General features: G+C 31.7%; 1 protein-coding gene across 1 annotated transcript; it reads right to left on the reverse strand.

The window, feature by feature from the left end:
* Nucleotides 1–131: 131 nt before the first annotated feature.
* On the reverse strand, nt 132–8,515 carry LOC7469056 (homeobox protein knotted-1-like 6). The gene is made up of 5 exons (XM_024606741.2): nt 7,959–8,515; nt 7,609–7,728; nt 7,362–7,497; nt 974–1,212; nt 132–489 (listed from the first exon to the last, which is right to left on the reverse strand). The coding sequence occupies exons 1-5, from the start codon at nt 8,241–8,243 to the stop codon at nt 331–333; spliced, it is 939 nt and encodes a 312-aa protein (XP_024462509.2). The 5' UTR covers nt 8,244–8,515; the 3' UTR covers nt 132–330.
* Between the last annotated feature and the right edge of the window lie 13,550 nt (nt 8,516–22,065).

Consider the following 22,065-nt stretch of genomic DNA (forward strand, 5'->3'; position numbering starts at 1 on the left):
ACTGTGTATCTATCAAGCTTCCATTTGTATTAGCACATCTGCATCTCACTAGTCAAAACAACCAATATAGACCTCGAAGATTACACATCTATGGAAAAAAAAATATGAAGCCACGAATAATGAGTAGACTATTCATCCCAACTATTTAAGCATTTATCGTCATTATCTATGTTGCCAAATCGCAAATAAACACGATCCAAGATACAGCAATCTTCCCATTTTTTTTGTTTCTAATTAAATATAAGATTTTCAATGCCAGCAATGTTGCACAGCATAATGTACATGAATCCAAAAGCAATAACAGAATATATTCTAGAATGTACATGGAACTCAGTCTTCCGCAAGGAACTGTCCAGAAAGATTATTCATGACAGCAAATTGCAGGTTCTCGGATGGTTTCCAGTGGCGCTTACGTTGATTTATAAACCAATTATTGATTTGCTTCTGATCTAGTCCCGTTGATTCGGCCAATGCTATCTTATCAGCTTCCTGGACGATTAAGCAAGCAAATCATCATCATACCAGTGTTTAACTTTGTATACGAATTAAAATCCTGCCTACACAAATTCATAGCTTAAATAGCTACCAACATTGAATGAATCATCTAGGTAAATCCAAGTGCAAAATCCTTCCAATCTGTATCTAGTTTATAAGAACCAAAACTCATCTTTCAACTTCAACAGTATAGTTTTTTCTCCTTAGATGATTACGGAACTTCCCTGATATAGTGTTTCCCAGTCCTAATGAATGACCCCTTAGACCTTTAGAGCAATCACCCATGGTCTAGTCACCAAACAACTAGCAGTTCTAGGACAAAACATATATAATGCTACCCTTCTTAGTTTCACTCCTAGAAAATAATTTCGTGAGTTCAATATATATATATATATGCATCAGAAACAAGAAGAATTACACCACTGGCATATTTTAAAACAAAACTAAAACATAAGCAGCCAAGAAGGGAGATACGCACAGTTGGATATGGCCATTTATAGTGAACATTCCACCATCCAAGTAGGGTTTGCCTAGCTTCCTTCGGTAGCTTTCCTTTCTTTTTTTTCTTTGAGAACTCACGCTTCAGAGTACCAATATGACCTCCAAACCTACGGAGAAGTTTATCTTTAAGCTCTCGGTCTTCACCACTTGGTTGGGCTTCATGCATATCCATCTCCCCTCCACTTAACTCATCATCTGATGATGGCGCACCGTCACCTGCACAAAATAAATTGCAAAAATATACATTCGTGTCCTTCTTGTCGAATTATAATGCAAACAACCTATATAATTGAACAAAAATCGAATTTCACAGCAGCTACTTGTAAAACTATTTTCTGCTGCAACAATATTACTGTGGACCGAGTTAATTTTTTCACAAGGTAATGGCAATGCATCTAATCTTCGATAGGAAACCACTGCGTAAATTTTAAACCTCAACAGCATAACTTCTAATTCCTAAACCACTATCGGCATATATTGAAATTATGGTTAAAACAACGAATTCCCAAGACATGCAGTTTATAGTGTTATTTGAAGAAGACAATAACATTCAGGAATCCAAGACGTGTAGTAAGTTCATGTTAAAGAACTAATTCTACCAAAAAATTTAAGCTGTTAGGTGAAGTCTCAAGATATGATTTATATTATTATCTAACAGTTCAATCCATTTTAATAATAACTAGAAAAAGCAAATCTAAATTTTCAAATTAGATTAGTATATAACTGAGACTTAATCGAATTAAGTTCACGACATTCAAGTTTAACATCACTAAAACTGACGCATCCCTCTAGAACCTGAGAAAAATTACCAGAGATTCTTCATTTCTGTCGTCAAAACTAGCCTTCTAGTTCTAGAGAAGAAAAACTGAAGTATAATCCCATTATACCATCCGATCACAGTAAACAATGCAGGCTTCTACCGTACTTGTTTAACAGACGCAGTCATTGCTGATCAAGAGGAACATGGGAATTCAGTTTTGTGTTCGAATCTTTTGTTTAATTTTATCAAATAAAATATGTTATTGAGGTTTGAATTCATGATTATTTGGTTAATAAAATTAATATTATATTAAATAAATTTAAACTATTAAATTAAATTACTGATTATTATATATATTATTCTCAAATAATTAACAACATTAACAATGTTAACAAAGTAAAAGGCAAAAAAAAAGAACAACGTATGCATGGACGTTCATAATTAACAATTGATTGAAAAACTATTTTAAGCGATTGAAATCCAATAAGACGTATCAACACACAATAAGATTTATTTTCTATTGATTTGATGATAAAAGATATTATTGAATCTAGCTACTCATACTTTAATCTTTAAACGATTTTAAAAGAACACTTGTATTATGATATGCATTCATGAAAGTAATTTCCTTAAAATAATAATCTTAAAATTTGAAGCTACCTAAGGTTCAAGTTAGAAAGACAAGACAGAAAGTAAATCTTTGTGACCTATCAAGGGACAAATGGTGTTTTAAATACAACAAGAAGCAGCAATGGCACTCAAGGCATCGTAATACATTGGTGTCGAGAAAAAAAGACGGTGAGACGTAAATAATTTACATTTTTTTTTCTTTCGCCAGTCACTCTGACAACAGACATGAGAGATTTGACCACCGAGAAAGAGAGGAAAAATACCCGAGAAAGAGATGATACCCCATTTGTTTATTTTTATGATTAGAAAGTATTTTTATCATTTCGACGACTTACCCTAGTAATGTGATTTGATTATCATTTCCCGATATAGTAAAATCTAAAATACGTGTTTGTGTGAGATGATAGGATTATTATTTCAAGACACGGTATATTAATGGTTGTTTTAACTTGCAATGAAAACGTTATGGCAATATTTACTCTTATTAATTCTTTGACTTGAGAAATAATCAGTAGATATTTATTTTATATGCAGCAAGAAGAGGAAGAAATAGGAGGAGGAGGAAGGAACTTGGGAAACGGGCTGAGACAGCGAGGGACGATTTTCCTTCAAAAAAGTTGCAGCGGTGGCAATGGCCATTGCTTGAAGGTAGCCCATTCACTAGGCTGGTGTGGCTTCGTTTGGTTATATCGTTTGTCAGGGAGAGGCAGAGAGCGAGAGAGTCAGGAGTCACAGCAGACATGTTTGTACGCCCATCAAATCAAGCTTGCAGACTAGACTAGACTAGACTCTACAGAGAGAGGGTTGCTTTCACATCGCAATTTAACATTACCCGATGAAACCATCTCAACGGTGGGTTTTTTTAAAAATATTTACTTTATATGGTGAATAATAATGAAGAGTAAATATTATTTTAATATTTTATGTTTAATAATGAATCGTACTCGATGAATAATAGATAACAAGAATGAATATCTAAGATTTAATAAATATGATATAAATATTTAAATTCTTTATTTAATAAATAGTATTTAAATACTCACTCTCGTCTCTCGTCTCTCGTCTCCAATTATTGAGATCAGAAAGGCGAAAACCTAACAAAACAAGACAACACTAGGAAGAGCTAAAATCCAAGGCGAATAGCCTACTGATAGGTTTTCTATTTTAGCCAAAGAATAGCCTACCCAGATAAAGGACAGTCTTATGATCATCAAGCAATTAATTAACACCTAAATCGTATCTAAACTTCCCGAAACTAGCAGTAATTGCTAGCTTTTCCCGAACAACTCGAGATCTTTGTAGTTCGTATACTTACTGAAATCATAAGATATAATGATGGTGTTGGTGGCTAAGCTAGCAAATTCTAAGAGGACCAACTTGAGAGTAAAATAGTATTTGTGGGAGGGCAAACCCAGGTTCCAAGCCTAAAGAGTAAGGCCTGTTTCAACCTCTCTCTTTTTTTTTTTTAAGAAATGAAAATTTTTTATTTAAAATTATTTTTTATATTTTTAAAATATTTTGATATAATAATATCAAAAATAATTTTTAAAAAATAAAAAAATAATTTTTTTTAATATTTGTTTTTTGAATAAAAAACATGTTGAAAGAATAGCAAACAACTCCCGAAACACGAGTAAGCGCATTAGGAAGCACAGAGACCCACAACACCACAAAGAAACAAATGTCTACGGAGATGACCACCACTTATACTATCCATTCACAAGCAATAGCTACAGCATGGGCAGGAGGAGCAGGAGCTGCTCAGTGCTAGAGTAGAAGCAAGACAAGCAGAGATGGCATTGAATGATGAACTCTCTCTCTCTCTCTCTCTCTCTCTAGAGGCTTACACCCAAGAAAAAAAGCTGGTGGGGATAACAGCGAAATCTGCGGGAGTCCCATGTGAACCCCGACCACCCGCTCTACCCGGGCAAGAAGACCCATAAAGTAGTCTCCATTAGCCTAAACTCGCATTTATTCACCTACTGGTAAGTAGGAGTCACTGCCCCACATTGCATTGCATACCAGAAAACAGCGAACAATCACTCTCCTTTTTTATCTCTTTCTCGAGAATTTCATGCAGGCTAAGTCTATGGCTATGGCTATGGCTATGGCCTATAGCTATGTTAGGCTATGCTATTCCAAACCCACTGTCACTCCCATTGTGATTTCTGCTGATGTTATTCAAGAGTTCAGACCCCCTCGTTCGTGCCATTGTGAGAAAACATCCGTGTTACAAATTGGTCTTTGGAAGGAACAGAAGGTTTTTTTGAGGGAGCACCTGCATGCACCACCCTATGTATTCACTCACCCTGCTACCAACAGCGTGTACTTGTGTATATTTATTAAGCAGGTACAATAGATATACTGGCTAGCTTGGTAGAAAATTCAAGACTCATAAATGGATAGAAGCATGCATAGACTTAATTTAAACAATTTAATTATCATATATTTATATATATACACGCACTCCATGCATGTACATTGCTCAAGCGGAACCTTTTTAAAACAAAGAAAGGAGATGCACAAACATTCTGTCTGATTATCCAGAAATACTGTACTAGCATCACTTCAAAACGGCTGCTAAGCAAGCGAGTCAAGTGTTAAGGCAAAGAAGATGATAATTCAAGGAGGTTTTAACCTTTCAAGCTTCCATGTCAACACAAAAAATGACGGAAAAGCATATCCTCGTCATAATGTGCATTGATGCGGGTATAAGAACATCAACATTTAGCAGTAGAAAAATGTTTATTTCTTGAATGTTTATTTACTGCGAATTCCAACTTAAGAGTTCATTGCAGTAACAGATCAGATAGAAGTCCATGGCCATGATAACTTGACAAGGATGCAAGCCAAATAAATTTTCTGAGGAAAAGTCATATCGGAAGGCTTAACATGGGTATCAAATTTCTAAAGTTCAGAAAAACACAGTAGACTCTAGGTTTTTTTATTAGCAAAGCTATCTACCAAGTTGTATCAAACAAATGGTATATGCCAAATGCATGGGGGACATATCCATCTGAGATAAACTTTGTATTGTATTGAAAGCATTGACATAATTAATAGCTAGACACCGGCATCATTAATGTAAGATGATAAATACATAATAAAAATGTATTAAATCGATAAATAAACATGCAACGATAGAGAGAAACTTTGCACCACAGACCAGAAAGGCTCACAGCTCACACAAAAGTAATTAATAGCAGCCTAGCCAAGCAGACAAGTACCTTGACACAATGGGAGCGCATGTGAATGTATGCCAATATATATAACGTCCAATTGGACATCCGATGTCATGTCTACGGAATCTTAGCAAACGTTAGTCTTCTGAAAATTTAAAAGATTTGAGAATCCACCATAGCAGAAGAGAACATGGAAACACGGGGAGAGGAGAAGGAGATGAGAAATGGTACGAACATCTAGAAAAAGGTAATGTGTACTTTCGAATAAAAACTATAGGGTGATTTTACAACCTTTATCCCATTTAAATTGATAATCTTCTTTGGGATCTAAGGCTGCCATACTCATCTCATATGCACGACCTCCACCCTTTCAAATGCAAACAACAGCAGCTTTTCTGTGGCCATACATGCTTTAAAAAGTGCTATTCCGTACTGTATTAAGGGATTTGTTTTTTAAAACGAGCGAGGGAAGTACTAATGCAATCAGCAAACGCAAATATTCTGGGTTTAAGGCTGTTTGTGAGTGTAACATGGATTGTTTTTTAAAATGATTTTACTTGTAAATACATGCCACATAGAGCTTTACTACTTTTCTGCCATTCAAAATTAGGATTCAAACTAATTAGGTTACACACGGCCATGAAGAGAGTTTGGAGGGCTCATGTATCAAAACAACTTGATGTCATTATGGAAGCAAAATGGCAGTTTGCACATTATTCAACCTCAAAGTTTGAGTTTAAGTTTCATTCAAAATATTTCAATTCTGTGATAAAATCCATTCGTTCAACGTGAAATATGTTCATTAACATATGATCATCTATGCCGGTGTGATTATTTAGATTCATATGCAGTGCAATAATTTGTTGTCAACGAGGATCGAGATAATCAAACGTTTTTACAAACAAATCGCACAGAAGCAATAACTTATGCTTCCTTTAGTTAGGACTTGTGCTTCTGCCGAGAAGCATTAACTTGGTTCTCCATAATCAATGGTCTTTTGGTTGGGAAGACACACGTCACTGTACACACGCTGGCTATGAAATGTCAAATCCAGAATCTCTAAAACAAAAGGTCTTACTTTGAACCCTCATTTTTCTGACACAAACGATGAAAAAGAAGAACAGGAAAGGGGAAAGGAAATTGAAAGGAACACAATAGAAGGATGAGTGGGAGAATCCAAGTAAATTCAAGCCCATGCAACAATGAACAGAAAGGGGAAAAGGTTCAGAAACTGTATCAAAGTCCATCACAGCAGAACCATTAACCTTCTTAGTCCATCTTTTACAAAACAAGGCATAGAAATATGACATAAGATCATACCAAATCCAAATTATCAAAGAGAGTGAAAGCAATTTCGGATTATAAATTCAAAAAGTATTTACTGGAATGAGCAACGATTGCCAACGCAAGACAAGCCACGAGTGTCTAGTTAGCTAGGGTTTTATGCTGTTTCTTTTGTTTGTTTGTGATGCTATTGCTACAGCCGAATTTCTTGCTTATTCTTTAAGCATTATAGAAGTTCTCACATCGATAAAGCAGTCGTTGCAGTTAATAAAGAAAAAGAAAAAGAAAAAGGCCAGTGACTAGTTAGGACTAGGAAAGCATAACTAGCTAGACACCATGAATTGATGACACTGTGAGTAAAAACACATGAATTTTCCCATTGAAACGCATCAATAACATAACAAGCTTATAATTTGCACGTTAATGCAACCACAGAGAAGAAAAACAAACTTATAGCACAAAAAACAAAGGATCTTTCCCTGGAAAGAGAGAGAGAGAGAGAGACTGACCAGAGACGCTTCTGATGGAGGCAGCGGTGCAGATATTACGAAACTGCATTTCAATCTTGTTCAAGAAGGTGGTTGCTTCGTCAAAAGGCCTTTCAAGATCGGATTTATACTTCACCAACAAATCACAGTAGGTTTCCTACAAAGAAACACAAGGCAGATCAGAAAAATCCAAACCCCATAAAAGAATACATAAGGGGAGAGAGAGGGGGGGGGGGGGGGGGAGAGAGAAGGCAGTAGGGTAGGGGACCATGAACTCGTCTAGCTCGGGATCAGCTCCCCAGTACGTGGAGACAGCGTCGTGCTTGAAAAGGTCGTTTTCTCGCCGGATTTCATCTAAGAAACGTGCAATCTGCGGAGGCGCCCCAACCTGCCAAAACAAAACAAATATTTGGCTTTAGCTCAACTACAAAAAATATATATATATATAAAAATAAAGCTCGAAGTCCCAAAAGCTCATCATCTGAACAGCTTTTTCTTTCCCTAGCTAGGTCTTATAGCTTCCATATCTACATAATAAAACTGTAATTCAACAGCTGCTAATGCTATTGCATTCAGTCCTTTGTGAAAAACAAGGATAGGCTAGCTTTTGATGATCACCTTCTGGCAATCAATATAAGCCTCAAGTAAACGAGGATAGGAAGGATGCGAGGCAATTTTAGCTTTGACCAAACTGGACATATCTCCTTCTCTTTGAATTTCTGTTGTGATTGAAGCAGCTTCTGAAAGTAGCTCTTGGGATCCTTGAATCGGAATCCGCTGCCGAAATGTTTCTGAAGACAGCAAGCTCTGGTATTCCGTTGTTAAAATCAGGTTCTCCGGCGACATCAACGCCTTATCTGAGTAATCCGCCACCGTTGAGTGTAGACCGTAAGTTCCTTCCATGCTATATGCTAGTTGTAATTACTATTTGCAGAAGAAGCCGCACGCAGCTTGGTCTTTCTTAAATATTTGTTTTCTTTGCGTTTTGTTCTTAATTTCTCTATAGTGTTGATTTTTTGTGCTTTTGGTATTGGAATTCCATTATTAATTACTGAAAGCTTAAATTTGCTGGAATTGGAGAAGCAAAGAGAAACTGGAAGTGGTCTTGGAGAGTGTGTGTTTTTATGGCCAACAGACAAGCAATGGAGAGACGTTTATGCAGCTGAGAACGGAGAACGCCATTTATATATATAAAAAAAAATGCAAACAAACAAATAAGTAAAGCTAAATTTGGTTAAGAGACGAAAATGATAGTGATTAGTTTATACTTTGATATTTTAAAGTTTAAAAGTACAAAAATTAATTTAAAATTATTTATAAATATTTTTTTAAATCAAATAAATTTTTATCTCTATTATTTTATTTTTTATATTCTAAAATAGTAATCAAAAGCTAAAAAAAAAAATATTTTCACGAACCTATTATTTTTACCTTCCTATAATGGATTTTTTGCATAATTTGTATAGGATTGGTTTTTTTTATTATTATTATTTTAGAAAATGGATATACAAATAAGCCAATAAAGAATATCGTGTCTTCTAATTAGAGGTAGACATGCTGCTTTAGGTTTTCCTAATAAGATGAACCAAACCAAACTTTTTTGGTGCATTTTAGTTTCATTTATACGGTGTTAGGTTCAATATTTTCTAACACTCTTTTGTGTCCATAAAAAAAACCAAAGGCTGCTTCTCTGGTACATAGCTTTGAGCATATTTGGTAGCGTTGTGATTTTTGTTTTTTTAAATATTTTTTATTTAAAAATTTATTTAAATAATTTTATTTTTTTAAAAAAATATTTTTAATATCAACACTATAAAATGATTAAAAAAACATAAAAAATTAATTTTAAATAAAAAATATTATTTGTTTTTTCTTGAAACGCGCTACTAATCGCATTCCTAAACATGTTCTTAGTATGTAACTAAATTCTTGACTTGCACTACATTACAAATTATTTTTTTTTCTAACCTTAAAAAAATTATATTGATGTTAAGAAGTAAAAAATCTGATACATATCTAATGAAAAACTTTAAAAACATTGAGATGATGACATGTTGAACGATCTATTTTTTAAAAAAAATATTGAGACAGGACCCATTGGCTTGACTCGGACCAACCATGATTAACCCGTGAAATCTACGATCCAAGGAAAATCCACGATCTAAGGCATGAGACCATGAAAATCCCATGGAATCCAAATCGAAACAAAATAGGGAGCTCAATTCTAATCAACTTATTAAAGGCTAAAAACAAAAAAAAAATCAATTAAAAAAACAAAAAAAATATTTAAGTGAACAAAAATATTATGAAGTGAGCATAACATGCTTGTATTTAAGCAATTAGTTTAATTTAATTAAAAAGTAAAATTTAACAAAGAACAACAAATAAAAAGACTCGACATAACCCAAATTATTTTGAAAATTAGTGAAAAATTCTATAGAAAGCAAAAAAAAAAATAATGGAGCCCGATCTTCAATTAAATCAAATACTAAAGGATAAAATTGAAAAATCATGAGCTTAAGAAAAGGGAAAATAAATAAACTCGTACAAATCTTCTAAACCTGTGTCAATCTCCCAAATTTACAACTCATTAAATCATAGATTTGGGCTCAATCAAGAAGCTTAATCCAATATTGAAGGATAAAATCAGAAAAAATAGTATCAATTTAAAAATTTACCATTGTAAAAAAAAATAGCAATAAAAATAATGAATGATGAAATTTAAAAAAAATTAAAAATGATCTCAAATAAAATAAATAAATAAAAAAGTAAGGACCAAATCTGTAAGATTAATTATAGGAGGGAAATCAAACAAATTTTAATTCTATAAAATAATTCAAATAAAAATATTAATTGAAAGAATAAGAACTAAATTCAAACAAAAAATAAATTAAAGTGTTGCTGTGAAATATTGGAAGTTCATGCATGAAAATCAAGGAAGGAAAAGGAGAAAAAAAAATCAATACCAAATCAGAGGGAATTACACTGCACGTGTTGTCTAGGGAGGTAGACCCTGCCATGAAGAATCAAAAAACACCAAGAAAGGTTTTTTTTTTTTTGCAACTACATCTACCGTTTAAATAGAGTAAAGAGGTTTACTCGATATATAGTGTATTCAACGCGCGTGTGTGTATATCAAGTTGTCTCTAAAACCACATGATGATAAAAAAAAAAATCTAAATAAAAATATGAATAAGCCCCTGGAAATTTTAAGGGCAATAGAGTTTTTTTAATGTGTTGTTAAAAGTAAAATATCAAAAAAGCTCCTACATCTGAGTTAATTTTTTTTTTACTTTCAAGGACAATTAAATAATTATATTGTGCAAGAAATATGAAAAGATCAACCTGTCTTTAATTAATTCCAAAATAACTATGTGAAAAAACTCAATCATCCCAAATAAACAGCTTAGTTTTTTGTTGTGAGAATGGCAAAAATAATAATTTTACTATTCAAATTCATAATAAATCAAAGTATCTCAAAAAAAAAAAACACCCTATCAAACTCGTAAACCAGGGCACCCCAGATTACTCTGGTAAACCCGCAAACCATGTTAACCTATAAAAATATAAAATAAAAAGAAACAAATTATGAAGTTAAATTCTTAATCATCTCAATATTAAAAGATAAAATCGACAAAATCAAATTTTAAAAAAAAGTCATAACAAAAATTCAAAAAGAAAAAGAAAGAAAGCAAAATAATGTGGATTATTATTATCATTGACAGTGTAATGTGTGTGGGTGAAGAATGGTTTCCTCACACCATTTAATTATTGTTACTTTATAATTTTTAATAACATGACTTTTCTCTAAAACTATGTTTTTAACTATATGAGAAAAAAATAATAGACTATAAAAAAATCAAGTTCAATTTAAAAAAAAAAGACAACCCACCAAACTCGTAAATTGGGGCAATCTGGGTTACTTTGGTAAACCCGTAAACCACGTTAATCTTATATAAAGACAAAATAAAAAAAAGTAAATTACAAAGTTAAATTCTCAACAATCTCAATTTCAAAAGATGAAATCAACAAAAATATATTTGAAAAAAAAATCATAACAAAAATTCAAAAACAAAAAAATAAAAAAAAGGAAAAAAAAAAAAACACTATGGATTACTATTATAACCCATAGTGCAATGGGTGTTGGGTAAACAATGGTTTCTCCGTATCATTTAATTTTTGTTACTTTATAAAATTTAATAAATGATTTTTCTCCAGAACCATTTTTTTAACTATATGAGAAAAAACATAAACTATAAAAAAGTAAAGTTCAATTAAAAAAAAAAAAGAGAAAGAAACCCCACCAAAGTCAGGGGCATCTTGAGTTACCTTGACAAACCATGTTAACCCATAAAAAGTCAAGTTCAATACCACGCTAACGTCATAAAAGATAAAAAATAATTACAAAGCTAAATTCTCAATTATCTCAATATTAAAAATTAAAATCAACAAAATAATTTTGAAAAAGATCATAACAAAAAAAAACCAAAAGGAAAGGAAAAAAAACATGTGTTCAAGAAAAAAAAAACCAATACAGGGAGACACTGTAGCAATCTAAAGTGCAATGAGTATTGGGTGAACAATGGTTTCCCTACATCCTTTAATTTTTGTTACTTTATAAAGTTTAATAAATGATTTTTTCTCCAAAACTATTTTTTAACTATATGAAAAAAAAATAGACTATAAAAAAGTCAAGTTCAATTAAAAAAAAAAAAACTCCACTAAACCTATAAACTGGGGCATCCTGAGTTACATTGACAAACCTGCAAACCACACTACCATCATAGAATGGCAAAATAAAAAAAAATTACAAAGTTAAATTCTCAACCATCTCAATATTAAAAAATAAAATTAACAAAAATAATTTTGAAAAAAATCACAAAAAAAAACAAAAACAAAAGGAAAAGGAAAAAAAGCCAGGTGTTCAATAAAAAAACCAATATGAGAAGATATTGTAGCAAGTCACGATATTTTATAAAAAAAAGCTACAATGCTTTCTCCACTTGTCTTAACTTTTCTTTTAATTATTAGCACAATGACTTTATGATGATAATATTATTTTTTAAATTTTATTTTTATTTAATTATATAAAAATTAAAATTGATATTCGAGATAAAAATAATGATTAAAATCTTAAAAAATATATATTTTTTAATAAAAATATAACTTTTTTATAATAATATTTTTTTTATCAGTAATATGATTTATTAAATAAGAATTAATGATAATTAAAATATATTCATGAAAATTCTAATAACTTGAATTAAAAAAAAGAAAAAAATTAATTTTTTAAAAAAATATTTTTCATGGCCATGTATTTCTTTTTTTATTTTAAAAAAACGTAATTTTCTTAATTTGAGACATTGTTTAATAAATAAAAACTTGTTATGATTAAGAAAAAAAATTAAGTAAAAAAATCTGAAATGATTATTTTTACGCACATGAACAAATAAACCATCCAAGAATTATTTTTTCCCCACACTTGACATTGTTGTGGTCTTATATCTGCATCTGAATTTCATATTTTTAGCAAATTAATGTCATGAGGCTTGTCAGTAGTCTCGTCTCTCCCCCTAGCTCGCTTTGTTGATTTTCTCCCAATGATGATTTCTCGGAATAAGACCGATGGTTTGGCTAAGTTGGAATTAGCCTGCATGCTGCGTATGCTGGCGTCTTTGGAAGGCCAGAAATGATCTAGTCTTTCAATCCCTAGCTTAGACTGGCCTACTGATCAAATTTTACAAAAAGCATTTTCCCAAGAGCTTGAAAGTTGAATCTGATGAGGGAAGTTTCTTATCTTCTCGGCCTCTGTGAGAATTAAACAGGCTAATGCTCCTAGTTGGTCTCCTCCGCCGCCGGGTTTCTTGAAGTATAACTCTGATGCTGCTGTCAATTCTTTAAAGCCATATTGGAGGAGCTGGCATTGTCGTTCGAAGTAGTTTGGGTTCGGTTATTCATGCTCAAGGCGTCCATTTCCATCATACAACTGATTCTGCCACACTTGAAACTCTGGCTCTCCAAGCTGCTGTTTCTCTTGCAATGATCGATAATGATTTTTAATGTCTCAGACTGTCATACGATCCTCCTAGATGTCTTTCGTCTTAGCCATTCCTTTTAACTCCACCAAAATTTATTTCTTACTACAAGGAATTGTAATTAGGTTGCCCGTAAGTTGGAAAAGAAAAATTCCTTAAATCCCCTTTTGAATCGTGTTTTAAACGGTGTCATTAAAAAAATTATTTTAAATTGATGTTTTATATTTTTAAATTGTTTTATCAAAATAATTTTTTTTAAATATAATATTTTAATATATTTCTGAGTAAAAATTATTTTAAAAACAATTGCTATCATACTCTCGATCTTCTTGCCATCGAGATTGCATTATTCTCTTTGAATGAATGGCTCTTGCATCCATCAATTTTATCTAATAAAATTTCTATTTTTATCGATTCAAAAAATAAAGAAATAGATTTCACTATTTTTTTTTTTTTTTGCAATTTTAAATATTAATTAGTTTCAGCATTATCAAAATTATATAATCAAGAGAAATTACAATGTTAACTGTTGATGGTGTGTGTTCCGAACAAATCTAGATAAGGATCCAATCAACTCTTTCTACAGTAAGATTCAATATTTGAATATTTTATAGAGGTACAAATCAATATAAACAAGTTCAGTAGTAGCCCCTAGTATCGAGCTAGACTTACAATTTGGGTTTTAACTTGTCATATTTCTTCCGAGGATAAATAGGAATGCAAATGAATTCGATATATATCCGATATCCGGCCAGCTCGATTTAATATTATTAATATTAAAAAATTGTAAAATATTCTCTTTTTACTTTTTTACTAGATTTGTATAGTGGACTTGGCATGCGGCCCCTTGACATCCCGAAGGACAGATGACCAAGGAAGGGAACTTTATGGGAACCAAAAATCGTATGGGTTCGGCCGAATAGTGAAATAAGTGTGGTGGCGTGGCCTCAACGTGTCTCTTTCTTCTTTTCTTCGAGCAAGCCGACGCAAAGTTTGATACTTGTCAAATTCAGTAACTGATTGATTTATTGACTTACCAACATTTTGGTTCTTTCGAGAGGGCAAATCGTGACAAACTCAAATCCGCCCTTCCTACCCCTATATACTAACGTTGTAGCTGTTTTTTTAACCCTAGCATAGGATAGCAGCTAATTTTATTTATTTTTAAAAAAATATTTATTTATTAATCTAGCATAGTCAAGGAAGACTAGTATACAGGACATACAAAACCTATCATGACATGCATGTATACTTCTCGTGCTTGTACTATTTCCATCCCTGTTCTTTTAAATATTTTTTAAATATAAAAAATAAAAATATATTCTTAATATATTTGTAATATTTTTAGTATTTTTAATGTTATCTTAAAAGAATTTAAATTTTAAATTTCTTCGAGTTCAACTTTTAATGCGCTGTTTTCAAAATCATTAATTTTCTCACTGAGTCGACGTTGTTTTTCTCAAAAAATAAAAAAAATCAAAGATAAAAAATATTTGGAAAAAGAGATCAAAATGTAAAGGAAGAAAATGAAGGACCAAAATAATTTTTTAGTTGCTTGGGAACCAAGCAATTAAGGGAGAAGACAAACATTTTCACCTATAATTAGGTGGTAATCTTACACAAAAAAAAAGGGTGAGACTAGAAATTTTTTTAAAAAAATAACCAAAAAACTATGTTTCTCATATTCTCTCCCCCACAAAAAAAAAAAAAAAAAAAACCTAAACTTATTATTCTTAAACCAAACGCCAGCCCCAAACTGAACCCAAAACAAAAACAAGCCCTGATACATCAACTCATCTTCAACCTCAATTCCCTAGCCACCTTCCAAGCTCGCCATCACTTCTTCCCTCTCTAGCTCGAATGTGGTGAATAATAGCTTGAATGGTTTCAATTTTATTACTTATTTCAATTTTGACAATAGTCAACATCACATTAACAATAAAATCATAATCTAACAGTGGGCTTGCATAACCATTAGGCCGTGACATGTATAAGACTCTTTTAATTTTAAAATCTCAAATAAATTGGAATTCTTGTTATATCCTCCACGCAAATATCATTGACATGCTAGTTCATGCTTATATTGTAATTGAACATAGGTTGTGGTTATATGTTGCACATTGTATTGTAGTGAACTTTTTACATGCCACAGTTTAAGTGTATTAATCAAAATAGCTTTAGTTCAAAATATTTGTCCAACCTTCAACTTAGTAGTTAAGCTAGAGTTCCTAAGACTCAAAGCTCAATCAAAGCTTTTCATACGAGTAGACCCATTAACATCTTTAAATTCAGGAATGAAAAGTTCTAGTATTTGATTTATTAGCTCAGCTTGCTCATATTCCTCAACTACATCATCGACATAAATGTTACCTTCCTTGTCACTCAGTTTAAACTCATCATAATAGTAAGGAGTAGTTACAATACCCAACCAAGCTTTTAATATACATAATTTTTTGAGTTTATATTAGGTTCATTACATCACCACATGTCCTAAACGAACCTGTTATTTGTTATGCTTGTGTGGTCTTTTGACCATAACTTAGGACTCGAGTAAACTCCAAACTTGAGAAGTTTTCTTGTTTAGGTACTATTCAAGTAGAGCTCTAACATTTGCAAACCATTTACAGTGACCAACTCAATCATTGTATTAAAACTCATATCACTAGCAATGGACACATCGCCATAACAATTTGGATGACCCCCACCTAGCATCCTTCGAGTAATGTCAACGTCAATTTCGAACAAATTCCACCCAATCCCTTAACATACTAAGTTTTTAAGTTTGGTAAATGAATTGTCTAATTTTAAACCACAGAACTCGACATGTTAAGTGATACCATTAACATTATCAATAATGTTACCACTATAATAACATAATACTCCCACTATAGAAGACCTTTTATATATATAAAAAAGCACAACAAAATACAATATTAATTTATCAATATAGCTAATTAATCAAGTTACAATGCTAGTGATAAATTAAAAAACCCTTAAACTAAACCCTAAAACCCTAACATAATAAACGCAATATAATTCATTGGGTTTTCTCACTAATAATGTAATTTATACTATTAATTGACTACTTTATATATAATCAACATAAATTATAGTTAATTTAGGAAAAATTAACAAAAATACTAAAACTCTAACACTAAAAAACCCATAAATTAACCAAGAAAAACATCAAATTAATATAGGGGGAAGTGAATTTTAGCTTAAATTGGTTTAAAAAGAGCTATTGTAAGAGGTGGTAGTGGCGAGGAAGAGAGATTGTCATGGGTGGAGAGATAGAGAGAGAACTAATAATAGAGAATGAGAAATATAAGGTTTGTCGCACTGAAAAAAAAAAGTTTTTTCACTGTAGAGAAAGAAATCAAAGGGCTGAGCTTTAAGTGGTGCTGGAAGGAGGTAAAAGAAAAGGGAAAAAAAATAAAATGAGGGAAAAGGGTTATGAATTTTGAAATCAGGCAATTACGTATATACTACATTTATGACTAAATGGTTACATATATAGTATATGTGCGACTAATATACATGCATGTAGTATATGCACGTCTTAATAGGTTGTGCAAGTACTACATGCATAATTTTCATTGCTATGCTAGATTGGGAAATATTTTTCCCAACTACGCTAGTTTGAAAAATACTTTTGGCTATTGTGCTAATTTGATAAAAAGAAATCCAATTGTTGTAGCAAACTTTCTTTTCACTGATTTTCTTTTCCATTTTCTTCCACGATATGCTCTAATTGTTCCTCCCAATAACAGTGTAGAATTCTTATCTATCTACCTCCTGTGAATAAAAAACAAAAACATTAGTGAAAGCTATTAATAGACCCAGGTTTAAGGCTATATACCTAAGTTTATAGCGCTTTTCACACCCCCTCGGGGCGAGGTGATTACAAACCTAGAGTCACAATGGGCCCAAACATACACCTTAAGTATCCACCAACCCAAGATGCAATTGGGCACTAATAGGCCTATAAATGGGTCTAGATCAACTCTTCACTTAATGAAAGTGAGCTCATTTTTTATTGGCTAAGAGTCATAACCTCCTAAAGGATAGTCGCCCTCGAGTACAAAACTTGACCCGAATAAGCCAGTCTTGGTTAAACTTGTCAATTTGTCACTAATCAAAGAGACAAAATGTACATTTATTAAATGCAAACACACTTCTCACCCACACATCATAAAGGAAATTGATATATAAGTTAGCATAAACAAAACTTAGCCCATAAATCTTAGAGTGGTGATCAATTTTTACAGTGGTTCATTGTTGCTTTATAACATTGTCACTAAATAATAAAAAATAAATCGCAAACGTATAAATTATTTTGCCCTTATATACAACAAATCCATGTGAATTTAAGATTATATAAACAATCTTGAACTCTAATATAAGGGACTTCATCCTCTTCCTCATCAGAAAATCTTTACCACTCTTTATAACCAAATCACAATACATGCAGTCTAACAAAGGTACTTTTAGACCCTAAAGGTCGAACATATCTTGAGCAAGCAGAGAATGTAGTTACTATAATCAGGATTCATTTGGTATAACTGTAACTTTACCTTTGCTTTTATAAATCAAAACAAGTTATCAATTTTTGGTTTATTGCAATATAAAAACAAACTCTCTCTCTCTCTCTCTTTCTTTTTCTCTCTCTTTTAAGTGATAAATGCTCGTGATGAGTCCTATAATACTTTATTAATATATATTTTTATCTTAAGGATAAATTTATATACATGCAGATGAAGACTATTTTGTTAGAAAGGATGGATGGAAGATGATATATATCATGTATGAGATGTTTTTTTTATCGACAAGAAGGATGTAAACTCAAGAAATGATTAGAAAAAAAAATGTATTAAATATTATTTATCTATTGTAATTCTCAACTTTTCAATTTAAATAAATTAGTTTATATCTTCTATTTTTTTTAATAAGTTATTTTCCAGTATTTCTCATCTCTTATCTTTCAACATCCATTATCCCTATCTATTGTTAACATTCTTATAATCTCTAATTTGAAGATTTTTTTTTGTACAACAATCGCCCAAAACTCTTTACCAATCAATACTTTTCTTTGGTATAACATGCAACTTGGTTTATAAGTTATGTCAAATTCAAAGTGATCAATACTTTTCTTTGGTATAACATGCAACTTGGTTCATAAGTGATGCTAAATTCAAAGTGGATATTAACTATATGAGATTATCATATGATCAACTGAAAATAGATGATGATAACAATGTTTATGTTTATGACAATTACAATTCATGGTCATAATTTTAAAACCGATCGAACTACATATATAATATGATATAACCATCCATATCCAAATTACTAGAGTCGCTCAGCAATAAGCTTAAATTATTTTGGCCTTCCTAGCCGTTTCACGACCTCATATGAATTTTACACCATCTCACCTAATTAGTTGTTACCCGATTTAACAAAATCAGTGTGTAATATTATTAGACCTAAAGATAATAGACTATAATGTCATGACTTATAAGACATTTAACTTGTAATATTGATATCACATAATATAAAAGATAAAGAATCAATGAAATGGGCAAAGTGAAAACCTCTAATTAAACATAAATAAAAAATAATGTTATTAAACTCGAATTAGTCTCATGGGGTTAATTCGAGATTAAATTAAAAAAATAATGGTAGTTGACTCAATTAAATTCAGACAACTTCACAAGTTAATACACGATTCAATCAAAACTTTATTTGACTTTCAAAACACATTGTTATGATGTTGTTTTGAATTGACCCGAATTTATTCGCTCATTCCATGACCGAAGTTTTGAATAGGTCATGGACTAAGGTGGATCTAATAACTTTTATCAAATATAGTACTAGTTTATTTGTTTGCATTAAATAACAAGTACAGATGGGTCGTCTAACTATGATTGCTTTTTTGTGCATGAGTGTTATGGAGTATGGTAGTTTTGTTTTTAGGTGATTTTAATGCACTAATATTTTAAAAAATCTGAAACAAAATCATACTGGTGTATTTTTAAGCAAAATTATTTTTAAAAAACACCTTATACTACACTATTAATAACAAAAGGAAGGATATTGCTGCTTTTTTCACAGCACGAGACCCATTATAGGGTATTAAGTTGATGAAGAAGTATAAAATAAGAAATAATAATTTGGAAAAAGTAGAGAGTAGAATGACCGTTTAATTATCTCATTTTGGCATATATTCACTAGATTAGACTGGAGTTTTAAATATCACCTTCGTATTATAATATTTGTAACTTCAAACCATGAAGTAATACTGCAGTTTTCCATATCATAAACTATGTATATGGCCGTAATAAGGGTGATGACACGCCTCACTTCTAGTAGATTACGGGAACAAGGTGAAAATCCGCTGGAGATCATGAAGGGAAGGGTGAGAAAGATAAGGAAGCAACAATGGACCTTTCTGGACTTGGCTAGCTAGCTACGACTTGCCTTGGCATGTAGGTTTGCTAGCTAGTGCCCTTAGTTAATTCTAAGAAAAGCCGACATTGCTGGCAGCTGACTGGCTGGTTGGTTTTCTTTGCTGTGATTGAACAAGCTATCAATGGCTAACGACTGCCACAAAAGATGGGATTAGTGGACATGTTAGGAGGATTTGGAGATGGGAAAGGATGTAGATAGGCACGAGTTAGTGGATCCACTCAGACAACACGGAAAGTTACAGAGTCCAATAATGAAAAGTAATGCATGCAACCAAGAAAAGTAGCCGGGCTGCCCATCTTTTATTACATTGACATTAGTATCCTTATGTAATATTATAATATACATCATTTGTTTGGATCTTATTTATTGGTATAAGCTATTGAATTGAGATGATTTTTTAATATGATATTAAAGCTTTAATGATCAAGTGGTTACGAGTTTAAATCTCATCATTCCTATTTATTTGATAAAAATTAAGCATAAGGTAGTGTAAATTTTTGTAAGTTTTTAGCTTAAATGAGCTTTCAATTGAAGGGATGTGTTAGAGAATAATATAAATCATATGTTAGAACCTCACTTAACAATTTAAATTATTGGATTAAGATGATTTTTTAACACCTTTTATAATCAATTGCTAAATTTTCAAGAGATTGAGAGGTTGATCCTTGTTTATGGATGATAGTGATATTGCTAGCTCTAGTATTAATTAATCTAAAAATTATCAATCTTATTAATTTCATGATAAATTAGTACTTATCACTTGAAAATAATGTTTTTTGATAATTTTAATATGTTGATATAAAAATTAAAAAAAATATTTTAATATATTTTAAAATAAATAGCATTTTTAATTAAAAATATTTTCCACCGCTGTACCAATACCAAGTATTATGTATTTATGGATTTTAGATTAGTATATATAAATATTAGGGACAGACGAATTAAAAGGTGAAGGGTATGAAAGTCATCTAGATAATCAAGACATGTAATTAATTATTAGGAACTTTTTCATCCATAACTTGTAATGGTGGACCATTTTTAGGAAAAGCAAGAATTGTTTTAGAAAATAAAGAACAGATCATGATTTTTATCAAGAAATGAATCCTATGCCTCTGAGCACATCAACCTATTTAAAGCCTACAGCAATGGAGTAACTTCACCTCTAGCTTTTATTATAAGAGCTCATTGGATCATCGTTAAAACCTACCTGTCAGCTACTTGAATCTGATAGGCATGGAAGTCTCTTGTCAAGAATATTCATTCATCCAAGGGCCTTTAAAAGCGAGGGCCGAGGGGTTCCTCACACCCTCCTCCAGAATTTAACAGTTTGCTTGTGCTTGGTCATTGTCTATGCTGGCTACAACATGAAGCTTTTGCTCTGAAAGCCAGCAAAGTCTTTGGCCAATGCATATCTGGCAAACCGGCAAGTCACAGAAACGGCACGGTCACGACTCTTTTCTGGTTTTTCCTTTCTGTATTATGTTGATAATAAAAAGGTTTGTGTTCTAAGCAGAAGTACCTCAGCAAGACCTTGTGGTGAGTGTTCTTTTTTCTGCTGTTGATTACCAAGTGTGTGTGTCAGTTCCATCATGAAATGAAGCACCAGTTCACCTGATTATATGCTAATGTGAACATCTCTCCCCGTCTCTGAATGCATTAATCCGGTTACTTTTTCTGTTTTGTTTTGTTTTTTTGAACCTGATTGGAACTTTCCAATTAATATGAATCAATTCCTAGAAAATGAATGCAAAACCACATAACAGAGTATGCATGACTATTGTACATCTAACGAGGAAAAAAAAGTTGTAGATTCGAGTTTAACATGTGTCTGAACTCTGGATAAAACACCATTAAAGTTGCAAATATATGTGGTTTTATTCAGCAAAAAACTTATAAAATCTGGTTTAAAACATCCGTGAATAACTAGGAAACAACCAAGTAAGAAAAATAATAAAAATAAAATATGAAATCAACAAGCAAAAAGTCTAAATTATAGTCTGAAACTTTAAAGGTAATTTCAATGGCCTTCATAGTGGAATTTTGCGAATCTGAAAGCAAATGAGTCCAGGGAAGGAACTACTGACCGAGTAAAGTTTAATCTTCTATCAGGAATATATTTGTAAAATTTGAGTTTGATTCAATAATTGGATTAAAAATTACAATTATTTTGAATTAAACTGTTTATTTCAATATCTTGAACTATTTTTTTATCAATCTAATCC

Source organism: Populus trichocarpa, chromosome 8 (assembly GCF_000002775.5).
Source record: "Populus trichocarpa isolate Nisqually-1 chromosome 8, P.trichocarpa_v4.1, whole genome shotgun sequence".
Taxonomy (NCBI): Eukaryota; Viridiplantae; Streptophyta; class Magnoliopsida; order Malpighiales; family Salicaceae; genus Populus; species Populus trichocarpa.

Coding starts and splice junctions, on each gene's coding strand:
- LOC7469056 (XM_024606741.2), bottom strand. CDS start 8,243: ATGGAAGGAACTTACGGTCTACACTCAACGGTGGCGGATTACTCAGAT. Junction 7,729..7,958: donor CTTATATTGATTGCCAGAAG/GTGATCATCAAA, acceptor TTGTTTTGGCAG/GTTGGGGCGCCTCCGCAGAT. Junction 490..973: donor ATAAATGGCCATATCCAACT/GTGCGTATCTCC, acceptor TTAATCGTCCAG/GAAGCTGATAAGATAGCATT.